The sequence below is a fragment of the Carassius auratus genome, chromosome 24 (genome assembly GCF_003368295.1).
Source record: "Carassius auratus strain Wakin chromosome 24, ASM336829v1, whole genome shotgun sequence".
NCBI lineage: Eukaryota > Metazoa > Chordata > Actinopteri > Cypriniformes > Cyprinidae > Carassius > Carassius auratus.
In genome coordinates, this window is record NC_039266.1 from 15737823 (window position 1) to 15752118 (window position 14296).

At 35.7% G+C, this 14296-nt stretch overlaps 1 protein-coding gene and 1 long non-coding RNA gene across 4 annotated transcripts in view; one reads left to right on the top strand and one right to left on the bottom strand.

The window, feature by feature from the left end:
- The window catches only part of LOC113042396 (SH3 domain-containing kinase-binding protein 1-like), a 47960-nt gene extending 35978 nt beyond the window's left edge, over positions 1 to 11982 (bottom strand). For all 3 annotated transcript variants that reach the window (XM_026201250.1, XM_026201249.1, XM_026201248.1), the window contains exon 1: positions 11713 to 11982. In XM_026201250.1, coding sequence (XP_026057035.1) covers positions 11713 to 11716 — 4 coding nt within the window. In that variant the 5' untranslated portion in view covers positions 11717 to 11982. The remainder of the gene's footprint in view (positions 1 to 11712) is intronic.
- A 118-nt stretch (positions 11983 to 12100) lies between these two features.
- On the top strand, positions 12101 to 14130 carry LOC113042397 (uncharacterized). The gene is made up of 3 exons (XR_003275569.1): positions 12101 to 12153; positions 12843 to 13049; positions 13862 to 14130. It is a non-coding gene; the product is annotated as an uncharacterized LOC113042397 (long non-coding RNA).
- Positions 14131 to 14296: the final 166 nt, after the last annotated feature.

Genomic DNA, 14296 nt, shown 5'->3' on the forward strand with positions numbered 1-14296 from the left:
TGTTGTTATGCTGCTGTCTGTTCTGGGTTGTTTGAATGGATCTTGGTTGGTTGGTCAGTCAAAGTAATCCGAATGGTTTCTACTGGGTTGCTTTGTAATTGCTTTGTAATGTGGTTGGTTTCTAGGGTGTTGCTATGTGATTCTAAGACAAGGCTAGATAATTTTAGGGTGTTATGGGTGGTTACCAGGGTGTTTTAATGTTTGGAATATGTTTAGCATGTTGCTAGGTGATTCTAGGGTGTCATGGATGGATTCTAGAGTGTTGTTAAGTAATAAAAGTGAGTTTCCAGGTGGTTGCTAGGATGTTTCTATGTTGATACTAAGGTGTTTTTGAGTGTGCTAGTGCATTACAATGCTGCTATGTGTTCTGGTTTGTTTAGAAGGTGTTTAATACAGATTATTCAAATGTATTATGAATGGCTTCTAGGGAATTGATATGTGATTTTAATGTATTCTGGATTGTTTCTAAAGGGGGTCGCACACCGGACGAGAAGCGCAGCGCCGCGTCGCGTCGCGTCGCGCCACGTCTTTAAAATTCGAACACATTATTCTCTATGTGAGTACACACACCGGCGGCGCCATTCGGCGTCTGTCCGCGGCGCCCAGCTACGACTCAGAACGCTGTTCAAATTTCTGCCGCGCCACAGAGCGCCATCCGCATAGTTTTATATTTAAAAAACCCAGATGTTATAAACTGAAACTGAAATTAAAGTACAGCACACTTGTTTCATTCAAATAAAACATTACAAAGTGTTTGGTTACGTTTTCAGCAGCACAGTTGCCTAGACAACAGATACAACAAAACAATAACAGACTTATTATAATAACACAGATTCTTTTCATTAATTAACGTTAAAAACTCAGCTTTTATCAATTAAAATCATATATTTAAAATTAAAATAATAGATGAAGTTAAAACTCTCCCATCTTGCTGCGAAATTGAGCTCACGCATATAGAATGTGCGCGTCCAGTGTGCGATACCTCGAGTTGTCCTACATGTGGCGCGACGCGACGCGGCGCTTCTCGTCCGGTGTGCGACCGCCTTAAGGCATTGCTAGGTGATTATAGGGAGTGCAGGATGGTTGCCAGGGCAACGCTATGTGGGCACTAAAACGTTTGAAAGGTTTTTGTGAGTTGTTATGCTTCTATGTGTTGATTCTAAGGTGTTGCTAGATGACTTTAATGTGTTCTAGATGGTTTATAGATGTTACTAGTTGATTCTAGGGTGGTTTATATGTGTTCCTAAATGATTCTAGAGAGTTCTAGATGGTTTCTAGGGTGTTGCTAAGTGATCTCCTGGGCGTTTTTATGGCATTTTGAGCAGCTGCTTATTATTTCAAGTCAAAAGAGCCCATGCTCAAATCAATGATATTTTAGTCTCTAGATATGGCTCGGGACTTTTACTTTTATATAAATCTAAGAGAGTTTTTCAGAAGTGTTCTTCATAAGTGTAAACACTTTGGTGTAAACACTATGGTGTAGAAATTACACATTGCATCCTTTAAGGTTTATGCAAATCCCCAAATGAACAATAGAAATAATGATGCTTACCACAAAAAATACTTATATGTCATGTCTGCTTTGACAACATCATAACTTATTTTAATCATATATTTACAACAATAAAAGATTTACTGAGATAGCAACAGAATAGGAGTCCTTCCATAGGGATAAGAGTTAATAGGCCCCAGGAGCATAAGCAGGCAACATGTTTTCACTGCAGATAGGAGGATCAAGACAGGAGCAAAAGCAACGAAACAAGGATCCGAGAAATTAAAGTGACAAGATATTTTCACGTTACAGCTTATAATATTAAAAAGAAGCTTTTTGAACTCTAGTGAACTACAGATGCTATTTCTGGAAGGAAAGTGCAAGATGAGAATGTCATCCTCTCAGATTTGGATTTAATTTGAATTGTGTGTTTGCATGAGGTCGTGACGGTGAGGAGGGGTTACCGTGAGGACGGGGATGAGAGATGGAGATACAACATCACAATGATGCGTTTATGAGATATCAAAGTCATGCCACACAAGACGATATCAGACCCATGCCTTGCTCAATGCAATGCACACTGCACACACACACACACAGCAGGACACTGCAAACATCCTTTGTGACTTCTATATGATGTTTGATCTATATGGCAGCTCTCACTACAGGTTTCCAATAGGATATCATCCAACCCGGATTATCGCTCCATGCACAAGGATATCGATAACCTACCATTAGATACTTAAAAAAATACATTAATGCATGGTCAATAGGATCCCTCAGATGACCCTGCAGAATATTCTGGAAATTGCTGAATTGTGCAGGGAGGAAAGCACAAGGTCGTATAACATCGGTCAGCCTACAGTCATAACAAACACAAAGGTAACAAATACTTCCAAACATCTGGTGGAACACGCCTACGCATATGCACAGCCATAAAAAAACCTACAGGCACAAACCCACACACATATAAATACAGAAATGCTACAGTCTGTATTGTTATATGGAGATTTATCATCTCTAATGGCTGATCAGGCCCAGCCAGACTCTTTGCAGACTTTTCTCTCCTTTCCTCCTCCATTGCATTGTTGGAAAATGTGTAGGATTTGGTTTCAAGAAGCTTAAATTAATAAAAAAACATCAAACTAACTGGAATGGACAATATAACGGGACAGCACTGGTTAACAGGCAATATTATTGATGATTCTTTTCATATCATATGATTTTTTTATGCTTTGATTTTTTCATAATATGATATTTGTTATGTATTATACTGGTCAGTACTAAATATTTACTGGCCAGTATCTCAAAAGAATAGTTTTCTATGTTTCACAATGTAAATTATAATGTTGGGATGTCTAAACTAACAAAGCTAATGGTTTTCCATTTTTCCATTTTGGTATTTTTGTATCCATTTTGGTATTTTTGTATATATATATATATATATATATATATATATATATATATATATATATAAATACACATTTGAAATCAATTGAATATATAAAATGAGTATATAAACATATTTATATAATAAAACAAACATTCCTACAAATTCCTACAATTTTATAAATGATGGACATTGCATTTTTACCGGAAAACAGCTGCGTTCTGTCTGTGGAATTTTGCAGGGATAGATACATTGGATCATGACCTAAATCACAACTATCCATCCTTGACAGGCTAGGAACACAATGTTGGGCCTTTGATTCTTTTAAGAGCTTTATGCTAGACCTTGATAACATTCTGAAAGATGACCATCCATCTGTGTTTTTCTTTTGAGCCGTGTCTTCTCTCTCATTCTCTTTGTTGTCTTCCAGCTGTTTGAGTTTCAAAAGATGTGACATAAAACACAGCTGGCATGTTAATGGAGAAACACAGTCCAAAAAAGCCTCCCACCCACACTTACACCCCCGCATTGAGAATACTTTAGTTTGTCTTGACTCTCCGCCACACTCACAAATGTCAGCCTCTGTCTGACTTTTCAGCTCGACCTTTCTTCAACTGACCCACACAAACATTTACACACAACAACACAAATACATAAAATAACAAAACTGTTTCCTGTTGCTTCTTGTCTTTCTTCTGCTTTTATATTGGTCACAAGAGAGACAGGAACAGTATTAGCCAGGATCCTGTTATCATATTACTGATACATCTGATACTGATACTTATATTATGATACATCCGGAGTAAGAAATTCAAAATATGGGGACTGCTTTCTGTTAATTGAATTTTAGAAACTATACTCTCAAAATAATTACTCAGAATTTGTGTTAATGAATTGTAAAAATTTGTAAAATTAATTAAAACTGATGTGTAAAACTAGTGTTTACAACTGTGATGACGAGCGCTTAACAGGATCAACTAAATGATGGATTCTCAAAAGTATGAAAAATATTTAAAGTTCGCGGCATAGAATCTTTACAATTTGTCCGAGAGTTTTAAACACCAGTCTGTTTTTGTGACGACAGTTACACACCTCGAAACGTGAAACGATGAACGAAATGATTTGTGATTGGTTGTTTGACACGTCCGTCAAACGGCCAGAGAGGAAAGAGGAAATTTATTAATATTTAATGTTATTTGTACTTTAATTTTCGAGAATTAATGTGAATTATTGCAATATAAAAGAATACGTTAAAGTTAGGTGGGATTAATCGTGAAAAAATTTCAGAAAAATGTGCGATTAATTAGTTGTTTTTTTTATCGATTGACAGCAATACATACACACACACACACACATATACTGGGTATATATTAATTTGTTTTATTTGTGTAATTAATTATATGAAAGTATAAAGTAACTGATGTAACAGAACGTTTTGATAATTTTTTTATACATAAAATATATATTTTAAAATATAATACAATATATTAAATATATTTAACTACTATTTATATTTAATGAATTTAAATAAAATATTTTGTCAAAAAAGGTGAAAAATAAAAGGTAAAACATATATACAAGAAAATTCATTAAAAAGGCCAAATAGTGTGCATTAACTGGAACCACTGCAGTTTATGCAATGCAAACTCCACTCACTTTTTCCTCCAGAAAAATAATAATAATAATAATAATAATTACATAAATAAATCGAATAACTCTTACACCAATATTTGAGTTAAATAAGGACTATTGGTGTTTAACAGATCAACCACCTCATTCTGATGTCATGCAATTTCTCATTTCATGTTTAGAATGACCTATGCATCCCGTGTGCGCTTTAAAGATTAGCGGTATTGTTTAGACCAGCGTCATTGCGTGCTGGTCATCTCCCCGAGCAGCTATAAATATTCCTCTTCTTAAATAGCTCCTTAAGTCTGTGAGCCTGGACTCAGCTGATTTGCACTGATGTGAGTCAAGTGTTTGTCTGCATTAAAGGACCTCAGTGAAACCATGTGATGTGCTTTCACGGCAGCATAACTCTCTGAGCTCATGCATTAAACATCAACACACTCGATTCTTATTACTGACTAAATTTATGTAGGCCTGATCCATTACCCCATCATATAAGCCTTGTACCCATAATCCACTGCATAAGTTAAGACTTGCAAGCATTATTGTTAGGTTTCATTGATTCAGAACAAGATCAATAATGTTCCAGCGTTGTACGAACAACCTTTTTGGCTAATAATGTGACCGAGCTGAATGATAATCCCTCATTGTTCTCATCTATGAGGAGCTTGTGACTTACAGATGATTTTAATTGGTCATTCTCGCATACTGACTCAGACCGACTGCCTCTCCTACGAAAAGGTTAATCAAATTTGCAGTATTAGATTGCATTAAGTGGAACAGACATGAATTCAATTAATTACACTGGCGAAAGTATTTTTATAGCGCGAAGAGCTCATGCTCAAGTCTGACTGGATGAGCAAGATGACTGCAAGATGAGTCAAAAAAGATAAAAAAAAATTAAAAGAACCATTTCATACCATCCTGACCTATTGCACACCTGAACTGTAGGCCAAATATAACTGCATAATCATATAACCACCGGAAAAATGACCCAGGCGTAAACAATCGCTGCGAAATATAGCAGATTCCAACACAAGCATACTACATTTAGAGCAGTGCTGCGATCGCAGACATAGTCCTGACCTATTTCACTAGCTACACTGCACTCTGGTCTGGTGAAAAGACACATCAATGTCCTTCCATATGAGTTGAAGTCAGATCTGTCGTCACTCGCCAGGGCAACATAGGAAGTAACACCGAGATGAATATACATTAATCAGCTGATGTGATGTGTGCGGCTCAACCACACTTGACCAGAGACATAACTATTAGAGTTCAACATTTCCATGGGTACCCATGTGCTGAATGCAAATTCTGTGCTATTTTTTCTAAATAAAACATTAAAACTCAGTAGATAAATGAAGAGATTTAAATGCTACAACTAAATATAGGCATCAGAACATTATAATGTGCAGTATGAAAATGAATGTTCATTTTGAAAATGTGTTTTTCGAGATTAACTTTAGTTGTTAAATTATGGCTATGGAAAATTAAGTTAAGTAAATACAAGCATGCACAATTAGTAACTAATATCGATACAGTATTATACTGATAAAGGAAAAAAGACCATCTTATTACAGATATGGTACTAATACAATGTGGGTAAAAATGAAGTAATAATAAGTCTTTTATGATTAAAATTTGAGACAGGAAAATTAGGCTTCTGAACTGATTAAATAAACTTGAAAAAAAAAAATCACAGCAATATTCTTAAAGGTTTTTATTTTTTTATGTGCATTTATTTAGTATTTTGCCAAAAAAGCATGATAACGATTTCACAAATTCACGGTTTCACAATAAAAAAAGCAACTAATGCTGTAAGCTTTACAGAGAACCCTCTCATTAGGTACATTAATATAAGATTATAGCAATTATTGGATGGGAGAAGTGTCGACAAATATGTTTAGAGAAGCTTTATTCGCACATCAACTGAAAACAGAATAGACTAAAACACTGATACTGAGATTTAAAAATCGATATGAATGTAATTAATGTGAAACGGAGCATCTGAGTGCGTTTGGGATATCTAAAGTTACTTCGCATCCGCCTCAGTTCTCTCAGACATTTTCTCTGCTGTATATTGTGCGTGGGGTGCAAGTTGAGACTCTGACTAGCAGTCAAGGGGAATGTGCATTTGCAGATGATTGTCTCTGTTCGGCTGCATTATAAGTAAGCAAATGTTTAGGGATGGACAATAAACTGTTCGACATGATTAACCCATACAGGTTTTGGACTATCGTCTCTATTGCGGTTACACACTCATGTGAAGTTGCTGTGCTCCGTGGTCATGAAAACTTATCTTTGCATTTATTTTTAATTATTGCATTTTAAAAGACAAGTGATTTTAAGCCATTGAATTGCAATCAGCAACTAAGATTAGAAGTGATTTTGCGGTATACACGTGCTATCTGAGAGGCGTGCATACATATGCTCATAGAGAGCAGGAATTCTTTTTACTGCTTTATAGGCCTTGAACGGTTATACACACTTGTATAAGTGTCAAACTGCATCTTTGCAAGTATCCTTGTAAACACAGTAATTCAGGTCTTAAGTGAAAGCAAACAGCTGTGTAACAGTATATTGGATCCGGGCAGTTCTTAAAGTGACAGCAGTCTAATAATCCTGCTGTTTGTCAGTCATGCTAATCAAAAAGAAAATAGAAAAAATCTCTCACTGCTCTCGACTAAATCACTTTTGCAACTTTAGTATGAAGAAATATATATTTCATTGACACTGTGAAGGATATGCAGTGGTTTTATACATTTGATTACATCATACAAAATATGTATCCTTTGTTTTTTATTTGTTCTACTGTGGTTTTTTCTCCTAATGCTTATTCTTACTTACTCACCTACTGTTTACTTGCGTTTAGTGAGCTTAAGGTTTTTGGCTAGTATCGAATTTTGATAAAATTTGTATTTATTTTTTAACCAAAAAAAAAAAAAAACTAGATTGTGATATATATCGTTACCATTAAATAGAATTACTCATATCGTGATATGGTCATATCACACACCCCTACGAGGTATCAACCATCAATTTTAATATAATGATATACCAATACTGCTACAATCCTAGTTTCTGGTGGACAAACCACAAATTTACAGGACATTTACAAAAGTAAAGGGGAAGATCCTCTTAAATGTATGACCGCATGTGGCTCGCCATGTGTCCCGGCAACTCGAAATGTGTCAGCCAAACCACTGATTATGTGGGTTAGACTTGGGTCATGTGCAGAACTTCAGAGAAATTTCCAAACAAATGGTGCAAGATGAAAATGATGCACTTTTCCCCGAAGCATAAAACATGCAGTAAACATGCCATTAAATGTAGTATAGGACAGACACTCCTGCACTCAGTTCCTGAGCACAAAGTCTAACTCTACTTCCTTAAAGCCAACACTCACAACTCTCTCTAAAGTTACTGCTCCAAATTCAGACACGTTAATAAATCATGACAAAGCACTCGGTTCTTTGTATGTATTACTGCGGTGAGACGAGAACAAACGGCAGAGTTCAGATTTCTCGCAAAGTTTCATCATAGCATAAATGCATGATTTAAAAGCGAAATGTTCAGCGAGTGTAACAAAACTTAAATTATTAATGTACAAAATGTTTTGTTCGACTGTATGATATGAATAAATCTGGAGCTATTGAACAATTTTGTACAAAACTCCCTAGCTGTGGTGGAACTTTTTATCAACACGTGAGGTGACTCTTGAATGGAGCAAATGCCTGCAGACTTAAGAAATCAATTATTACTCATGCTCCAAAACACATAACTTTCTTTTTTATTTTTTTTTCCAATTAAAACTTTATTATTTTTCCTTCTGATACAAAACCTTCTGATACAAAAACGGAGCAGAAAGTACTGGAAGATGAAAGAATAATCAAGTTAGCCAAAATATTTAATAACAATAAACAAAAGAAGTTGGAGATGTGTAGATCTTCCAAATCTTGTGGTAAGTACAACTACTACTGGTTCCACTACACTGTTCCCACTGGCAATAAGCTGTAATATGGAGGAACATAGCTAGATGTGTAAATGCTCCACTATATAACAGGAACTCATCACACACAGAAACATGCCTCTCTCAAAACTTCCCTGTTCTCTGCCAAAGGGCAATGAATGAGCATGACACAGCAGTCATGATAGTAAAGAGACCCGAGAACAGTGCAACACTTTCCAGAATCCAAAGCTCACCACATCACTTGGGAGGAAAAGCAAAGCTTGAGCTTGCAGTGAAAACAGTAACAGGGAAAGCCAGGGCTTCATTAACTTGAATGCGGTATGAGGATTCACAAGGAGCCCTTGATCACTATGAATTCATTTACTGAAAGCATGTTTGATTCAAAAATAAGAGCCAAAAGAATGCTGTCAGTAGTGATGTTCAATGCTGAACCAGAAATCACGGGTGGGGCATGTATACTAGTCTGAAAAATTATTGGCCAGTTAATAATGCTCAATAAATCACTACAAATATTTCATAAATGCATGTCTTTGGGAGTGTCACATGAAATCACGGATTTTAAATATTAATGAAGATGTTGCAAAGTGTTTATCATATTAATGTTGCAAACCTTTGTACATTTTCCCTGAAAGGGTGCTTATTATTACCTTAAAGGGATAGTTCATCATTAAAGGCCTGTTCACACCAAGAATGACAACTAGAAAAATAACTACCGGTACTGTTAGCATCTTCACCAATGCACAATAACACTGTTTATTATAAGCTTGCACTGCAGTTTTGTCATCTGCCTCTTTATATGCTTGAGCTCTTTAAAAGCAGGATGGATTCTGATTGGCTGTCAATGTTTTTATAGTTCATCGGCTGAAAAAAAAATATTCTGAAAGTGATTCCAATGATATTGTTCCTCTGTGGTGTAATCATTAAATTTATGGCGTGAGCCCCGCTACTCTCTTAAATTTAGAAAGATTTTTTGAACTTTATTGTTATAGTAATTGATCTCGGTGGGAATAGGCATTTATGTTGTTCCAAACCTGTATAACTTTCTTTCCTCTGCACGACACACACACACACACACACACACACACACACACACAAAACAAGTCTCATTGTATTTTAGTCTCTACAATAAAAGTTAATGGGCTCCAGTGTTGTTTTGAACCTCACTGACTTCCACTATATAGATGAAAAACACTGAAACATATTCTTCAAAATATCTTTCACATAATTCAACAGAAGAAAGAAAGTTCTACAGGTCTGGAACGACTTCAAAGTGAGTAAACAAGAAGATGATTTTTATTTTAGTTTTTTTCTTTAAGGTACTAACATGCATTTTATAGGGGCGGGTGATATACAAGTTGTTTGCGCATTTTTTTCAACAGTGAAATGATTTTCCCCAGCTTTTTAATTTAGAGCAGAGCATGGATCATTTGTCAGATTGATTTTAGATCAGATCATTCCAGCGGTCCTGTTCGTGTCATTGATTTATGTTTTGAAATAGTTTGTACACACAGCTGGCCCTCATTCATTAATAACTGTTAGCGTTTATATTTATGCAGAAACGAACAACCATTTTCCTAACAATCAGTCTGGTGGGTTTGTACACGCATGGCTTTACTCTCTAAAGAATGTAACCAAATGTGCATGCAATGTGCTCAAAACCTGTTTAAATTTTCAACACGTATGTCTGTTGATCTAAAGGCTTTGATGAATCTTGCCAAAAGATCAGACACACGTGTGCAACTGTCTCACGCTCAGAGACGCTCGCTCCTCTTTTTGATGAGCTCATCACGGGAGAGCGCACAGAACAGAATGGATCATAAGAGGATTGTACATCTGTTAGTGCTTCAGTCAATAAGAAGTTGTTTTTAGTTTCTTTATGTAAATCATAAATGGTTGTAATCCAGTGTCAATGATAGGCTCTGATCTGCTTAGTGTGATCTCTTCCACAATAGTGTGACATTCTTCAAAAATGGCTGTCATTATGTTTTATCATCAGTGCAATGTAAGGAAACCACACCAGCAACTATATTTTGGACTGAAATGCTAAGCTTGGTTGCAGATGCCCAGTTATTGACCATAATAAGCTTGTGGGAGTCATGGGGAGGCCGTCTGTTTAAAACTCAAACGTCCAAACTAATTCAACTTTTTTTTAAAGAACAGCACATAGTATAATGATAACCGATACAACCTCATGCCAGAAGCATTTTGAACTAAATTGACAGAAAATCGGTTCGACCAAAATTATGAACACATTTCTACTTAAAGGTCATGATGAAACGGAAGCAGCAACCAAACTTGTTTATGACCTATATCAGAGTGAAACAGATTATAGAAAAAGGAGGGGAAAAAAAGTACCAGGTGGTCAAATTATGACATTTCGATTAAAATCATGTCAAAAAAAAAAAAAAAAAAAAAAAAAAAAAAAAAAAAAAACATGCTTGGTTGAATTTTCACAATAACTAACATAAAATAAAATAGATATGATACATTTTAGATTTTTAAAGACCGTTTAATTTAAAATATTTATTTGATATTCTCTAAAATAGAAAATAGCAAATGTAAATAAAGACTTATTAACAGCCAATTAAGTACAGTTAATGCTGATACTTACAATGTAAAAATATCAACTGAGTACATTACTATTTATAGATCATTAAAACTATTTATTAATTTTGTAGTCTAATTGTATTTATTATCGTCTAGAAAACAGTTAGAGAGATCTATCTATCTATCTATCTATTTATCTATCTATCTATAGAAACGATATCTGTCGATATGTATTCGGAGCTCTAATGTGCAATCCAAACAAACAAATACATAAAGCACGAGTAACGTTAGTTATTCTATAAGAAGTTTATAATTCAAAATAAGCTATTAAAAAGATTGTTCCTCCACATCCTTATGAAACAGAAGCAAAAGCCACATCTGTGAAGAGAAACATAACGGACAGCTGGAGGAGAGCAGGAAACCTCAGAGGGAAATGAAATTCAGCTTTTAACTCTTCATCACCTCCGAGCAGCGGAGAAGGAGACATGCAAACGTGTCCACATCATCAGATCTTCTTTCAATGTAACCTTAGTTAACGTTAGTGCGACGGATGCATGATGCAAACACTATCATTGATGTTCAGTTTCATTAATGTTTTATATTACACAGCAATAGCACACTCATGCCAATAGCATATCTGGCTTAAGATAACCTGACTTTGCACAAATCGGTTGTACTTACCCATTTATGAACTTGTTTACGCGGCGTGTTTGTGTAGGATGTTTTTCAATGTAGAGAAAAAGACAGAAATCCGCTACTTTCGAGAGATGCAGCTCCTGGGTCGGAAATACTGCAAATAGTCACTTAAAAAGAAAAAGGAACGCGGCTTATGCGAATATTTCTTACAGATTATTCTGTCCTTCATTAAAAAGAGGGGAAAAAAGGCAGGGGCAACAACGCGGGGGGAAGAGATGATGTGGATGTTGCCCCAGCCGTGAGGCGCTTCACTACAGTTTCGCCTCCGTCGCTTTACGAACTCCAGCTTGCCGTCACTGCGCTCTGTGGCGCTCATGAACCGAAAGTTCTCGCGAGAACGGGAGGGATGCGCTGTTAAGATCTCGGCCATCGAACGGGATTTTCCGCTGCTTTACAAAACAAATACCTGGGGCCTGTAAATTCCAGGTAATTGTTTCTAAAAAAAGAAATTATGTCCTTCTGAGGATATATGGACTGATGAAGGTTAACGCGACACGTATAAAGCTTAATCAATTAAGTGTCAAATATTTGGTTACTTTTTAACTCCAAAGTGTTTGAAAGGAATGTAACTTGTAGGGAGACTAGAAAGTGTTTTATTTAAAATTTGTGAAACTGTTTGCCAAACTTTGATGTTGCCAAATTTGTATGCCAAATCTACTACTTATTTCTAAACTGTGGGATCTTGTTACAACCTGTAACATTTAGATATGAAGTTACACTTTCCTTAAATGATTGTATGTTACAACACAACCGAATATAAGATGTTGTTTTATAAGAACATTCTGGTTGATTGGAACTTGGCCAGTAATTACAAGTATATTTTAGAGCATGGATTCATTTCAATTTACAAATGAGCTCTAAATTACTATTCTTAAAACAAATAATCCCAAATCTGAAATTTTTTAACCTGTGTGAGATTGCAAATTTCCTGTTATACTGTTTCCGTTAGTGTCTGCTGCCACCCTGTGGCTTGATTAGATACAACTGCCAGTTTGACTTAATTTTTGGCCATGCCTCCTTAATGAATATTCAAATATATATATTTTTTCTTTCAGTATTTGTGTTATTCTACTTGTCAGTGAACTTGCACTGGGCTTTCCCCTTTTGTGTTTTAGTGTGGCTTAGCTGACTGGATCCAAGCTCTATTATAGCACTTTTAATGTTGGGATAACTACTGATCACATAAACACACAGAGACATAGGAATGTGCTTTAGGCAGCAGAAAGTGCAGTCAGCTGCTGTTGACTAACGGTGTGGAATTCAAGAGGGAACAGAGACACAGGCTCGCAACTGAACACAAACAGGACAGAAACAGACTGCAGGTGAAACCACTGAAAGAGGAAGAAAAAGTCTTCCAGAGAATGCTTTAGGCGTCAACGTGCCTTTATTTTCTTGGCTGTTTATCTTAACAGTCCAACAGTCTACTCAATATAAAATTAAGATTTCAGATTTGGAGTATTTTTTGGAGATCCTCTGCAGTGAATGGGTGCCATCAGAATGAGAGTTCAAACAATAATCCATAAATAATCCATGTGGCTCCAGTCCATCAATTAACATCGTGTGAAGTAAAAAGCTGCTTGTTTGTAATAAAAAAATCCATCATCAAGATGTTTTTATTATAAAGTCCTTTTTCCGTAACATAAAACAGTAAAAAAAAAAAAAAAGTAGTCTTGTCTGAACCAGGAGAGAAATATGCACAGATCCATTGAAACAGTATAAAACAGTTCTAGACAAATATGTCGGTGGATTTTAATTTTATCGGTTTGGCTCTCATTCACTGCAGAGGATCCAATGGTGAGCAAGTGATGTAATGCTTAATGTATCCACATCTGTTCTGATGAAGAAACATTTACATCTTAGAAGCCTGAGTAAAAATTCAGCAAATTTTCATTTTGGGTGAACTGTTGATCAAGACCTTAAACTTATTTTTATTTTAGATAGTGTCCAAGGCTAAAATTTTTTATTATAAAAATAAATAAATGAGAAAACACACAACAAAATGACTAAAACTTAAATGAAATATATGTATTTATATAAACTTAAAACAAACTCAATTAAACAAAAAATATCTATACCTGTAATAAAGATATATACTTATATTTTAGTTACTTGAACATATCTTCTTGATTCACAGAATGTATTGTTCAGGTACGTTTAGCCTCCAGGCATTCAGAAGAAGAAAGGAAGTCCAACCGCCTCGCCTGGTTTCCAGCAGTTCCAGGTGTCTCTGTTTAAACTGTGCCTTTGCTGTTGAAAGGACTGCGACAGAAGGGAGTCTTTGTCTTGAACCTCATACAATGGAGGCGAGAAAGAGCATTGAAACTCGACCACATTGTTAATTAGCTTCTCGAAATAAAAACGTTGCCTAAGTGAAACACGAACGTCTGTGCTTCTGTTTTACATACAGCAAATTATGAAATTATAAAATGTGCTCACAATGTAGGGAAAACAGGAATCTGCTTTGGGGGGGGGGGTTGGGGGGCTGCAGTACAGGCGGCTAAATTAAAACATTAAGCCAAGTTTTAAAAATAAACCAAAAGTCTTCTGTGTTGTTTAGGGTTAGGGGATA